This window comes from Halichoeres trimaculatus, unplaced genomic scaffold, assembly GCF_033239565.1.
Source record: "Halichoeres trimaculatus isolate MK-OKI-2021-1 unplaced genomic scaffold, fHalTri1.1 fHalTri1_scaffold_3, whole genome shotgun sequence".
In the NCBI taxonomy this organism is placed as follows: Eukaryota; Metazoa; Chordata; class Actinopteri; order Labriformes; family Labridae; genus Halichoeres; species Halichoeres trimaculatus.
Window position 1 is genome coordinate 2,161,211 of NW_027437181.1, and position 13,977 is coordinate 2,175,187.

At 37.9% G+C, this 13,977-nt stretch overlaps 1 protein-coding gene across 22 annotated transcripts in view; it reads left to right on the top strand.

The window, feature by feature from the left end:
- Positions 1 to 13,977, top strand: part of madd (MAP-kinase activating death domain) — an 83,542-nt gene that overhangs the window by 8,698 nt on the left and 60,867 nt on the right. For all 22 annotated transcript variants that reach the window (XM_074665759.1, XM_074665756.1, XM_074665752.1 and 19 more), the window contains exons 2-3: positions 1,985 to 2,195; positions 2,729 to 3,367. In XM_074665759.1, coding sequence (XP_074521860.1) covers positions 2,137 to 2,195; positions 2,729 to 3,367 — 698 coding nt within the window. In that variant the 5' untranslated portion in view covers positions 1,985 to 2,136. The remainder of the gene's footprint in view (positions 1 to 1,984; positions 2,196 to 2,728; positions 3,368 to 13,977) is intronic.

The window sequence follows — 13,977 nt, forward strand, 5'->3', positions numbered from 1 at the left end:
TTCCAAAATAACTTATTATTTTGATAATTATTCACTAGGTTTTTGTGTAGAATTTTAAAAACGTTTTAGCCTTTATTGTGATGATAAACTAGATTTTGTGGCTCCAGAGTGTTTTCAAACCAGTTGAGCTGAGGTAAAATGGCTCTTATAAAAGTAAACCCCTGATCTTGTCTGTGACAAAGTGCCTCATTCAGAGAAACTCCAGCTGTTGGTTGAGTTTCCTGAGGTTACCTGTCAGTCACACGGGGCTGAGGAGAATATCTCGAGCACTGGAGGGTGCCTATTCCTCAGAGACCCTTAATCTGCTTACTGTATGAGCCTTTACTGAAAAGACTTAATCCTCCAACAACAACAACCAGCTGACATAACACTTCCTGCACAAATGACCTCAAACTTTACTACTCTGTCAGTCACATTCATACTTCTTCATAGAATGGCTGACGTCACTTCCTTGTCCAATCCTGACAACACCGAACTGAACTTGTCATGTGATAAACTCCCACAGGAAAAGTTTCAGATGCCACAAAAATCAGCAGTTTAGCCCAAATCCATCAATCGAATAATACATCTGTGGTTATTAGTAAATAAAGTGACTTCCTTGATGGGTTTTCTGATTATTAGGACTGCACATGACAAGACGCCACACAGCACAACACAACACGACACAATCAGCTCCGGTGCATTCTTACTGAAGTATCTCACTCAGAAGTCTTACCAGTTTCATGCCTGTCTGAACTCACTCCTCAGCTCTGGTTGAGGGTTTTTTTTGTTAAAGGTATTTGCTGGTCACTGAAGCGTTGATGAGGAAGGTGAAGGGGGAAGTAAATGTCTCTTCAGTGGATTTTCTGTGCGCACACTTCCTTGTTGGTCTTGAGTTTTAAAACTGTGACACCATGTGTATCTAAGATGAATTGTTCCTCCTGTGGAAGATTTTCTTCACTAATCTTGTTTCTGTTCAGTTTGTATTTAAAATCTTTCCTAGGGATGGCTGCCTTTCACATTTGAAATGATACAGTACCAATACTTGTACTTGGCAATCAGTATCGGTACTCAGCGATACCAATTTTCTGTACTTTTGTGTTAATGTGGTAATAAATATTCATTTGTTTAATGATAAAATCTCAAAGTTTTTAATTTAACATATTTATTGGTCAGTAGGTGAATTTGCAACACTGTGTTCATGTCCAGCATGGAAAATTCCCTACTCTTCCACTCCCTCACAGTCATAACGATGGGTTTAGGTACCTGAACATGGTTAGGGATGGGTACCGAATTAGGTACTTTTTTGCGTACCGTCCAAATTATGTCAAAAGTACCAGGTACCGATTCATGTATAGTCAAAAGGTACCATGTTTCGGTACCTAAACGCGTCCTTTTGACTGTGAGGCAGTGGTACAGTAGGCGATTTTCCATGCTGGACATGAACACAGCATTACAAGGTTATATATTAAAGAAATTTATATTTTATTATCGAACAAACTGATATTTTTTACCACATAAACACAAAAAAAGTACAGAAAATTGGTACCGGTACTGATTGCCAGGTACCGGGCATTGGTACCTGGCAATGTGAAAGGTACCCATCCCTAAACATGGCGCTGTTTGATTTTCGTTATTTGATACTACAATAGACTGTAAAAAAAAATAGACGTCATCTCGGCTCAAAGTGATGTCGCCACAGAAACTGCTCCCCCTGGTGGCTGGCTGCAGTGTAGGTCAAAAAATCCATCTCCCCAGTCGTTTCAGATGGGCTGTGGTCAAACTTTAAAAAATTAATACACCTGGTAGAAATGTTTCCCATGTTCAATTGTTGGGGTGATTTGAAGATATCATTTGTCTGTCTTGTATTCAGGTCCTCTTTTTTCTGAAAAGTTTAGTTTTTATTTGTTATAAGAGGTTAAAAACGAGGCTTAACACACAGACTTTAGAGTACCTAATCCAGTACCCATCCCTGATCTTTCCCCATGTTTTTCTCATCTTGCAGGTTTGACTCTGCTTCACTGAACCATGATGAAAACCAAGGAGCTGCCTCTCAACTTCACCACAGATTTCCTCCAGTTGTAATGGAAAGACACCACTGACTCCAGGGAACATAAATCCTGGATGCCGTGACACACAGGACGCCGTAAATCCAAGATGGAGAAAAAGAAAATGTGCCCTCGCCTGCTCGACTACTTGGTAGTGGTTGGAGCTAGGTAAGACCATAATGTTCAGTAATTCTTTAATTTCAGTGACACTGAAGCCAAAGGGTAAAGAGTCCAGCTGTAAGTTAAAGCGCTGAGAGTCCCACCGCCACGTGATGGAGCGTGCATGATGAAGCATAGGAGCACATTGTCTCAGAAACATCAGCCTTGGGCAGAAATGTCGGCTCACATGAACACAAATTAAGACAACTCTTCATTTCGTCACTGCCCTCAGAGTTTCTGTGTACTTCTCCTGCAGCTTTCAGGGATAAAACTGTAACACCTCAGGGTCCTTTTCACAGCGCTGTGCTGGAGTCGCCGCCGTTTGTTCAAGTCGTCCGACCAGATACGATCAGCTCAACAAACAAACAAATTTGTTTCTGTAAGCAGTGACCACGAGCAGGGCTGTGGGTTGGTTTTATGTGGGATCCCAGGCCTCAGAGAGTCTTCTGGATGTTTCTTCAAGTCTGTTTACACACTGTGTGAGAAGTTTGAGAAACATAATTATAATTATTAAACTATTTCCTTTTTCTGTCGTTTCCTAGGCAACCAAGCAGTGACAGTGTGGCCCAGACGCCCCAGCTCCTCCGCCGCTACCCACTGGAAGACCACCATGACTTCCCCCTGCCCCCGGACGTGGTGTTTTTCTGCCAACCAGAGGGCTGCCTGAGCATCCGCCAGCGCCGAGTCAGCCTCCGCGACGACTCCTCCTTCGTGTTCACGCTGACCGACAAAGACTCGGGAATCACCCGCTACGGGATCTGTGTCAACTTCTACCGATCGTTTCAGCGAGGACACCACCGCGCTCGCGGGGACAAGAGCGGACACTTAGAGACCACAGGAAGGGCAGCTAGTGAAGGGTCTGATGGCGGCAGCAGCGGCGGAGGCCCCACCCCCTCGAAGTCTCCGGCTAAAACCGCTGAGTCGGCACCTCCGCACGCTGTGGGGGAGGAGAGTGGACAGCCAGGTGCTGAACTGAACGCTGGGAAGTCCCCACAGCACAGGAGACACGCTGCCAAGATGGCCGCCAGGAACCGCAACAGCACGCTGACCTCGCTGTGCATCCTCAGCCACTACCCCTTCTTCTCCACCTTCAGGGAATGCCTGTACATCCTCAAGAGACTGGTGGACTGCTGCAGCCAGAGGCTCACCCAGCGAGCAGGGCTCCCCAGGGCCACCCAGAGGTGAGGCCTCTCTGAGATTCCTCTTAGCTTCTGTTAAACTCATGATCCTCAGATAATGAGGCCAGGTGATGATGACATATCTGTGACTGAGGGAGTGGTGCTTTGATTTTAATGAGCATGAAACATTTCCTCTCACACCACCAGTTTCAGCCTTTTTTACTTTTAATTCCTCTTGAGGTGGAAATCATCCCAAAATAGAAACCAAAGAATGAAACGCTCAGGCTCCTGTAGTTAAAACATGATGTCAGAGGTTACTGTGTGTCCCTGTTTGTCCTGCAGGAGAAAAGGTTTGATGTCAGAGTCAGTATCAGTCATCATTTCCCAGTGTCCTTTCCTAGAAAAGATCCAAAACAAGAGGCTAAAAGGGGGAAAGGTTTGGCATTTTAAGATATTTTTAGAGAGCAATAAGTGAGGTAGGCAGTTTTATAAACAAAGACTGAAGCTGGGGTCTTACATACGCAGATTGATTTAAACCTTAAAACTTTTTGACCAAATTAGCAACTGTTACGTGTAGGGCTGGGATGATATGATTTCCTCCTCCTTTAAATTGTGATTCTTAGTCATTTCAGATTTTTCCATTTTTTATTTATTTATTTTTTTTGTTTTTTTCTTAGTTTTAGTCTAAGTTAGCTTTTTTAACATACCATGTGAAAAAGTTGAATGATGATGAGGATATTTTTAGACTTTATCAGGAGCCATATTATCACAAAAAACAAACATCACATTTGAGTTAGTTTTTAAGATTTATTCAGGGGGAACTGGCATTAGGGGTGGGTAAAAATATCGATGAATCGATGCATCAAAATATTGCCTCGCCCAATTCAATATCAATTCAGCAAATCCCCTGAATCGATTCATCTTCCTGTTACATGGGGGGACTGTGCGTGTTATTTACATTGTATGGACGAGGGCCATGAGAGACCAAACAACAAAAAAATGTCAGCCAACGCAGCTGCAGAAGCATAAAGCCAGATCCTTCAGCTGTAAAGTCTGACGTTTGGGTTGTTTTATTGCTCCAAAAGGTGGAGTGACATACCACGTGTTCATATAGGGCATGGAAATCGACAATTGAGGCATTTAAAACAATATCGAATTGAATCAAATCGAATTGAAATTGAATCGAATTGAAATCGAATTGAATCGTGAGGTTGTTAGCAATACCCAGCCCTATCTGACATTACAACTTTTTTCCAACCCAACTTATGAACAAAGAATAAAATTAAGGATATAAATCTGAAAAAAATAATTTTTTTAACTAGTGCTGTCAGGCGATTAAAAAAATTAATCTAATTAATTACAGGATTTGTAATTAATTAATCTAATTAATCGCATTTTAATCTCATATCTGCTTAAGGTCCCAAAGTAAAGAATTTGAACTCCAGGACATTAAAATAACATTAAAAGACATAAAAAACATTTAAAAATAAGGTGGGAATATATACAACACATTTTTAGGTACCCTGAGGCATAAGGAACAAATGAAAAAAGTTTTATGGTTCTATCTTTACAAAATCTACACAGTCCTGCACCTAAGATAAGCTGATTTGATTTTTAGGACAGTTTTTGCTTTTGTCACATTTTTCCTCGATGTAGACTCAATTTTCACTGCAATATGAACTTCTATACTTCTATGAGGTCAGGAGAACCAGGGCTAAAGGCTAAAAACTGTGAGGAACTATGTACAAAACACTTAATTCAAGTCTTGGATCAAAGAAAAGTGAAGTATTCTCAGTTTAACATGCTCTGAACACACAAACTGTTGCTGATTGGTGCAGAGCAGCCCCAAGCTGAAACATGACACCAGGAAGATGGAAGGACATTTTCAAAGAATTCTTTAGATTTAAATACAGGAATATCAATAATTCAGGGCTTGTTTGATGCAGTAAAGAGTGTAAAATTATCTGTTTTTTACAGAATTGAGCAAACGGTTGATTTTCTGCAGATTTTCAAAAAGGACGTGTGAATAAATGAGATGTGGACGGCAGTCACAAATCACTCTGCTTCCCTCCCTCCAGCATGTTGCTGACGTCACGTGTGATACATTCAGGGACCGTCGGAAATTTGAAAATCTGACGAGAACACCTCTTTTTCCATGTAGGACATACGGTTTGTAAATGCTAGACATTTAAAAATAAGTGCGTCTTTAAACACCCCGCGGGTTTGGGATCCAGATTAATCTGTGTTAATTTTTATAACACATTAATTTGCGGTGTAATTAATTAATCTAATTAACGCGTTAAAATGACAGCCCTATATTTAACAAAAAAATCATGAATTAAAAGCATTTACCAAAAAATCCCAGCACGGACGGTCCTCGAGTTACAAACAAGTTTGTTACCCATAATCCTTTGTTAGTCAGATTTTTACCCTTAACACCCCCTTAATCTCTAAATTACTATCCAAATACATGTATTATACTTCATACTCATGGGAAAACAGTAGAGACAACTAAAATAGACATTTCAATTAAAATAGATACATAATGTAGCCCTGTGTAGCTGTTTTTTTTTATTCATATGAACTCCGCGTCTAAAACTAGTATACGTCGTAGGAGCTTATAAACAGAGCGGCGTAACTTTGAAACCTTCTCCATTTTCTCTAGTACATATATTTATTAGCATTATAAAGTGGAAACGACATAAGTCGTGTACCTCCTGTTACTTCAATACATGATTTTTCTACCACCTCTAGTAGCGTGTCACTGGTCTGGTACTCAAACTCACCTTGTCTTGATTCAGATAAAATTAAAATAGCACCTTTAGTCGTGTTTCCACCAAGCAGTCCGGTTTGAATTAGTGCTGCACGATTTGGGGAAAAGGTGCAATTGGCGATTAGGTGGACAATATTGCGATTGTGATTGTGCTTGCGATTTAATAAAAGAAGTTGTGTCATGAGTCTACAGACTTGCTTGGTTATCATGGAGAAAAATCCAGAAAAAAGCAGAGATGGATAACTGAGGATTTTAACTGTGTAATAATTCTCAAAGTATCCAAACTGACTGTATACAAACAGCAATGTACAGCAGAACAGTACAGTTTTGTTTGTATTCAAAACAGCATATTTATGCCACTTTTGCTTTGCATGTTTTGAAAATTACATCTTTTTGCTCAGTGTCATTCAACTGGTAACCAAAATAACACCGAATAACAGAGGTAGAGTTTCTTTTCGCCATGAGCGCCTCACTTACTTCTTTGTGCTCCATCTTGTCTGATCAAACTGCCGTACCAGGGGGGCAGGTAGTCACATGACCAGTTGAAACAGTGGGTGTATTCAGACCTGGACTGTTTGGTCCACTTTAAACGGACCAGGGTTCGTTTCCCACGCTGGTGCAGACTTTTCATGCAGGTGTGAATAGACACAAACGAACCCTGGTGTGGACCAAACAACCGGACCAAGACCCACTTTTTGAGGTGGTCTCGGTCCGCTTCCAAACGAACTTTGGTGCGGTTCGTGGTTCTCCGGTGCAGGTCTGAATACAAACCAAGGTCCATCTGAACTAACTACAGGATACATGCTCCTTTTGGGCCTTCAAAGCCACCGTAACCTAACCGTCTTTGGTTCATACCTGATCCTCCGTCTTCTGTTTAGCCACGCTGTAGCTAGCATGTTGTGGGTCAGGACACGCAGAGCATAGCGCCTCCTTGCTGCGATCATTGGTCTTCCTGTTCCTAAATTGTAAACGGTGTTGTTAAGCCTGCTTTGAAGGAGCTGCTCTTGAAACTGAAAATGATTTAGCAGCTCTAATAAGAGCACAAACACACATGTTTACCTCCATTTCCAGGTCTGTACTCTGTGTCCAATGAGAGCACTGATCCTCACACACCTGGATGTGTTTACAGAATATAGTCCACTTGCAAAAAGTACAATCTGAATACGAACCGCACCAAACGAAAAAAATAAAGTCTGCTTTTGGTCCGGACCAAACAAGTGGACCAAAGGACTTTTCTGCTCTGAATACAGCCAGTGACTGATTGGTCATCTCATGCTCGCCCTCTTACTCAGTGACACACACACACAGAGACACACACACATCACTCACACAAACACGCTCATTTTTTTACACTTTTTAAAAATAATTGCACAATCGCAACTCTTTTGCGGTTATGTAATTGCATGTGCTGACATTGTGATTGCGATTGTGATAATCGTGCAGCGCTAGTTTGAATCAGTTCGGTTTGGCTCAGTAAAGCCTGGTCCTGTTTGCATTTCCACAGCCTCGTGCTGATAGCTGCATCAGTTACATCAGTGGTCCCCAACTTATTTGCCGGTTTAATGTCAGACAATATTTTCACAGACTGGCTCTTCTTTTGTCTCCTCACTGTTTCTTTTTTTTTTAATCCCCTGCCTAAAGAAACTTTCCAAAGATGTTTGTTTTTGTCCATTTTGTGGGGGTTTGGCATCAAGAATGAGTCATAGACGGGTATCACTGAGAGAATACTTAGATAATGAATCAAACCAAAATAATCCAAGTTGAGTATTTTTTATGTGCGGCCCAGTACCAATTGACCCACGGACCGGTTCTGGTCCACGGGACCACTGAGTTACATAATAATGTGAGGCCATAGCGATGCAACACAGTGTACTCCTCTACCCAACTTAAAAGAAAAACACAACCAGCAAAGAAAATCAAGAAAAACGACACGTTAAACAAAGAGCAGGGCTGAAGACATCCAGCAATTTGTCCTCTTTGTGATTGTGTCTCTTTGTTACAAAGAACAACAACATGCCAAGACGAACCGGACTGAACAGCTTGGTGGAAACGGGGATTTTCATACAGTTAAACACGCAGCCCAAAGCGCTTCACAGGAGAACAGAGACAATAGATAAGAGCTGTTAGTGAGAAGAGTCTTATAACATACTTAATGAAAAAATATAATCAGATAAGATCAGTTGGTTATTACTAGTCGTAGTACTGTAGTCCAGTTAAAGCTAGATTAAAAAAGAAGGTGTTTGTTTGCTCTTAAACGTAAGTCTTGGCCTGTCATTGCATCCTTTAGCTGCTCTCCATGATTTTAAGTCCTTTGCTAAACGGCTCATCCAACAACAAAGCATTTTCACACAGTACAGTCAACAAAGAGGATGAATCATCCCCTCCTCCGACGGGGGTGGATCTGATTGTGTTCAGTCTCATAAAATGTAATAAATCAGAAACTTTCATCTAATTCATCCTTTAAAACGAGGTTGATTTTAATAAATGTAACTGCACAAACAGGATATTCATATGTTTAAATATTTTTTCCTGAAGCATTCAAAGCTCAGATGTGAATTGTTTCACAGTAAGAGAATAAATGTGTGTTTGTCAGTCCATGTTTCAGCTTCATCCCTCCATCTGCTCTGCTCATTGTCCACCTGCTCTGTGTATGTTTGTGTGGCGGAGTCAATACCAGCTTTTGTCTGTGGCTACATGCAGGCTGCAGGCCATCTGCAGCTTATGTCATGTTTTCACAGTATGTTTTTATGCCATCGCACTCCGCCTTGATGGCAAATATCGTCCACACGAATATATCCACAGTTTCATTTCTGAGGGATCAGAGTGGAGGCAGTTTCTGAGATTAATACCGCTTATGTGAGGAGACATGAAACACACAGCTTGACGATGCTCGAAGATGAGCAGTTGATGAACAGTTAATGCGCCCCATGTACAGACAATCATTCTGATGAAATATTGATGAGGAGGAGCTGAAACATGACACACTTTCTTCAAGGTTCACACCAAAAAGGATGGGACCTCAGCTGATTTGGGTCATGTGACTTTGGAGCAAACCATTGCTGATTTATAGGGTTGACACAGATTTCTCAGCAAGGTTATAATAGTCTTGAATTTATCATTGTAGTTTAGTTTTAGTTAGTTTTGACATTGTTTTTCCCATCACAGTTTAGTTTAAATTAGTTTAAGAGCGGGCATTCTAGTTTTTATTCCGTTTTGATTTTGCAACAAGGCTTAGTTTTAGTTTCGTTTCAGTTTAGTTTTAGTTTTTCATACCTCATTAACCAGGTGCAGGATTCAAAAAGTTCAGCATAAATATTTTGTAATACAGTTTATTTTCCAGTCCAACATAGTGCTCACTGCTCAGTCAATGCTGATACTGAACTGTTGGCTGCTGCCTTAAACACAAGAAAATAATATTAACTATTTATAAAAAATGTAAACATAAATTATTTAAAAATAATGTTTACATAAATTATATACAAATAATGTTTACATAAATTAAATAAAAATAATATAAACTATATATAAAAAATATAAACATAAATTTTATAAAAATAATGTTTACATAAATTAAATAAAAATAATATAAACTATATTTAAAAAAATAAACTTAAATTTATATATATTTTTTTACTTAAATTAAATAAAAATAATATAAACTATATATAAAAATATAAACATAAATTTATATAAAAGTAATGTTTACATAAATTTATTTAAAAATTATATATACATAAATAATATAAAACAATATAATATGAGCTTAAATAATTAGAAACTTGGACTCTGTAACAATAAAGTCAGACTCACACGAAACTATTACAGATGCTCTGATTCATTGCTCCATTATGTTTGGGTGCAGCACAGAGCACAGCCAGTCAGTGCAGGAAACAAGCACGTCCCAGTACGTCGCTATGACGGTGCCGTATGGCGCTGACAACTGCCGAAAACTGTCGTAAAATTGGTTGGGAAAATGTGTCGGATTGATTTAAATCCTAAAGGCTATTAATTTTGTTTAATACTATAACAAAGGGAATTTTCTCTATCATTTTAGTTAGTTTCAGGTAGTTTTGTGAACACAAGACACAGTTTTAGTTTACTTATCGTTTTTGTTTTCTCTTCTAGTTTTTAATAGTTTGAGTTAACTGTAATGTATTTTTAATTTTTGTTTTCGTTTTTAGTTTCGTTTTAGTTAACTATTATAACCTTGTTTCTCAGACACACAAAGTGAATTATTTTATCTAAATTAATTATTTAAATAGTTTTATGATAAATTTGAACAAATAATGCTGAAAATAATAAACACAAACATGTATTCTGATGTTAATTTTGAAGCACAAACTTGACATTTGAGAAATCAGACAGCACAAACACATGATTTGCATTTTTTGCTAAATAAATGATGAACCTGTTAACCCAGTGTATTAAATGAATTTATTTATTTATCTAACTTCTGTGGTGGCCTCAATACGGCGTCCTATGTCAGTTATCGGCCATAACAACGATATTGATATTGGATATCAGTATCAGCCTAAATTTTCATATTGGTGTATCCCTAAAAATGGACAAGTTTATTTTTTTTTTAGTTTGTTTTTTTTTCAGCTTAGCTTTGTTCAGCTTATCACATCTGCATCTGTCAAGTGTGGCGTCCCCCGTGCATCAACTAACATCCGGGACTTGTGACTTCATAAACAAGTAAATTTTTGGTTTTATTTTATTTTATTTTTTTAATTTACATTTTAAAAAATGATCATAATAATAATAATAATAAATAAATAAATAAACCTGTAAATTTATGAATTTACAAGGTTGTAAATTTGTGAATTTATTAACTTGCAATAATAGTTTATCAAGTCGTAATTTTCCCACTTTATGAACTTGCAAATTTTTGAGTTTCTGAAATCGTAAATTTGCGACTTTAGAAACTCGACAATTTGGAGTTTTTTTCTCGAAAATTTATTTTAATTATGTAGTGGCCCTAATACGCTGTTGTATGTTGGTTATCGACCATAACAACAATATTAATATATTAATCAGCCTAAATTTTCATATTGGTGTATCCCTAAAAATTGATATGTTTACCCCATGAACTTGAAATGTACCCCTGATCACCAGCTGATGTAAATCCATTATAGGAAAGGGCTTTGAGCCAAGTGTTTTACTCCTCTAAAGGATTAATCATGTTGAACGTGTAGTTGCAAACCGTCAGTTTGAGCGCCTGAGCTGAGCACTAAATCTCCCTGCTTCATTATGTTGTGATGCAGGAGTATTTGCTGCTCTCCTGTCACCACAAACACTGGATGAGGACTTTGGAGTGGGGTGTTAATCAGCCTGTCACTTCACTCTGGCTGGTTTCCAGTGTGATTGCCAGTCACCCAAAGTGCATGTTTCCTCCACAGTCGTCTATAAATAGCGGTGGAGCTTTTCCCCTCATCACTTCAGGGATTGTAGAATCCTCTGATTCACTTTCCTCCATGTCCTATCAGAGTTAAGCGCCAGTTTCTCTCCCAACCTTGAAATGGCCATCGACGCCAAAGGCCGCTCTGACCGGACAGCTCTCCCCTGACGTGGTTGGTTGAAATGTGGTCTTGGCGGTGACAGAGAAGGAGCCGTTGCATAATGGCTGCGAGCGCTTTGTGCTGTGGCGCTCTGACAGATTGAGGTCTGTGGCTGCCTTGGGGTAGCAGCTGCAGTAGGTGGGAGGGCTTCAAAGGACTAATGATTTATCTCCCTCCCTGATACATTCACACTGAGTCTGCTCTCCAGAAGTGGTTTAGAGGCGCCCTGTGTGTGAGGAGTGGAGGCCTTTCAAATCAATATTACAGCAGTAGCTTGAGAGGCTCTCCTGTGTTTTTGATTTCATTTGCCCGTCATGTTAGTGATTGCTCCGAGCGTTCGCAGAGGCCTCATGGCAGCTGTCTCCAGCAATGAAATGAGCAACTGATTTAATTTAAACTTGTTTAAACTCTAAAATAACTGCCTGAAATTTACTGACTGAGATCAGAGCGTCCTATCTGTCAAGAGAAACACAGGGTTGGTAAATGATTTTTTATTTATAATATAGTGATACCAATTAATTAATTGACTGATATAACTTATATTTAGGGACGGGAAACTTTTACACTTGTGGTGGTGTGATGTGGTACTGATGCCTGGTACCTGGCTATTGATATCAGTGCTCAACGGTATCAACGTTGAAAACGTGAATCGGTGTTTGATACCACAGACAGCATTCAGTTGGTACCTGTGAAAACGCCTAATTTGTTATCTATTCCTACTTATTCTAGGTGAAAGGCAGGTAAATGAGGGAGTAGAAGTCACATGTTATGGAGTGTTTGCACTGATGTCTTCATTTGGGAAGTTACCTGGATGTAGAGCCACAAATGTAAACACTGAATAGACATAAAATAATACTTGAGATGTGTTATCTACCAACAAATGTGGAAAAACACACGGAGCACACTAAACTTATTGTTTAGGACTCTGAAAGCAAGAAAAAGGGAGATATTTCCAAATAAAAATCACGCCTATTAGGTGAAAGAGACCCATCTGAGGATTTAGCTTCTTCATCATCATCTATCCAAAGGTTTGAAAACATCAGCCCCGTTTCCATCAAGCAGTCGGGTTTAGATCAGTACGGTTTGGTTTGATCATCTCCAACTTTAGTTCAAGTTATTAACAAAGTGTAGTTTAATATAATATAATATAATATAATATAATATAATATAATATAATATAATATAATATAATATGATATAATGTAATATAATGTAATATAATATAATATAATATAATATAATATAATATAATATAATATAATATAATATAATTTAATATAATATAATATAATATAAAATATAATATAATATAATAATAAAAAAATACAATATAAAATAATTTAATATTAAATAAAATAAAATAACCAGCCAGTTGAATAATATAATTAAATATATTTTATTATATAATAAAATATAGTATAATATAATATAATATTATATTATAAAATAATATAACATAATATAAAACAATATAATGTAATGTAATAAAATATAATATAATTTAAAACAATGTAAAATAACATAAAAATGAAATAAAATAAAATAAAAACATATAAAACAATATAGATTAAAATAAAATAAATAAAAAAATAAAATAAAATAATCGGACAGTTGAATTAATTTTGAACTAATTATTTTACTGGAACTTGAAATATATTACTACATACATTTTGGGTTGAAATAAAAGGTTTGCTAAGCTTTGCCTTATTGTGGTTTTCCCCTTTTTGCATTTTAGATTTTAAAAATCCAACTAAAATGTCTGCATGAATCACTGATGTCATTTTATGCATCAAAGGGTTTGGATTTGACATTTTAGTGATTTAGGGGAGAAATCAGAATATCGAGACAAATATCATGTATGGTGATATAAACTACAAGTATCAAGATACTGGTTTTTGGCCTTAGGAAGGGAAGTCGGTAGCATTTAGAGGATGAACAGGTGGGGACCAAATACTGATCCTTGGGGGACACCACATAAATCAGTCAAATCAAATCAGTCATCATGATGTTTATTCTCCCACAACAGCGAGTCTTTAAGCTTATTGTCAATACACACTATAATTTATATATTTATGATAGCTTTATAGCTTACTTACTCTAAATCTCCCTCCTCTGTTCTGAAACGGTGTATTTGGTGGTAGTAATTCAGCTGTAAACTGGTGTACCACTTGCACAGAAACTCTAGAAGAACAAATAACAATTTACTCCTTTGATTTTCCCTGAGCATGAGGACCAGCCGGTCTGAAGAGAGATGTGTGATTTGGGAAAAATGAGCTAGAATTGAAATTACAGCCAAAGAGCTTTCTTCAAAATGAACAAAGCTGTCAGACTTCACTGCTTTC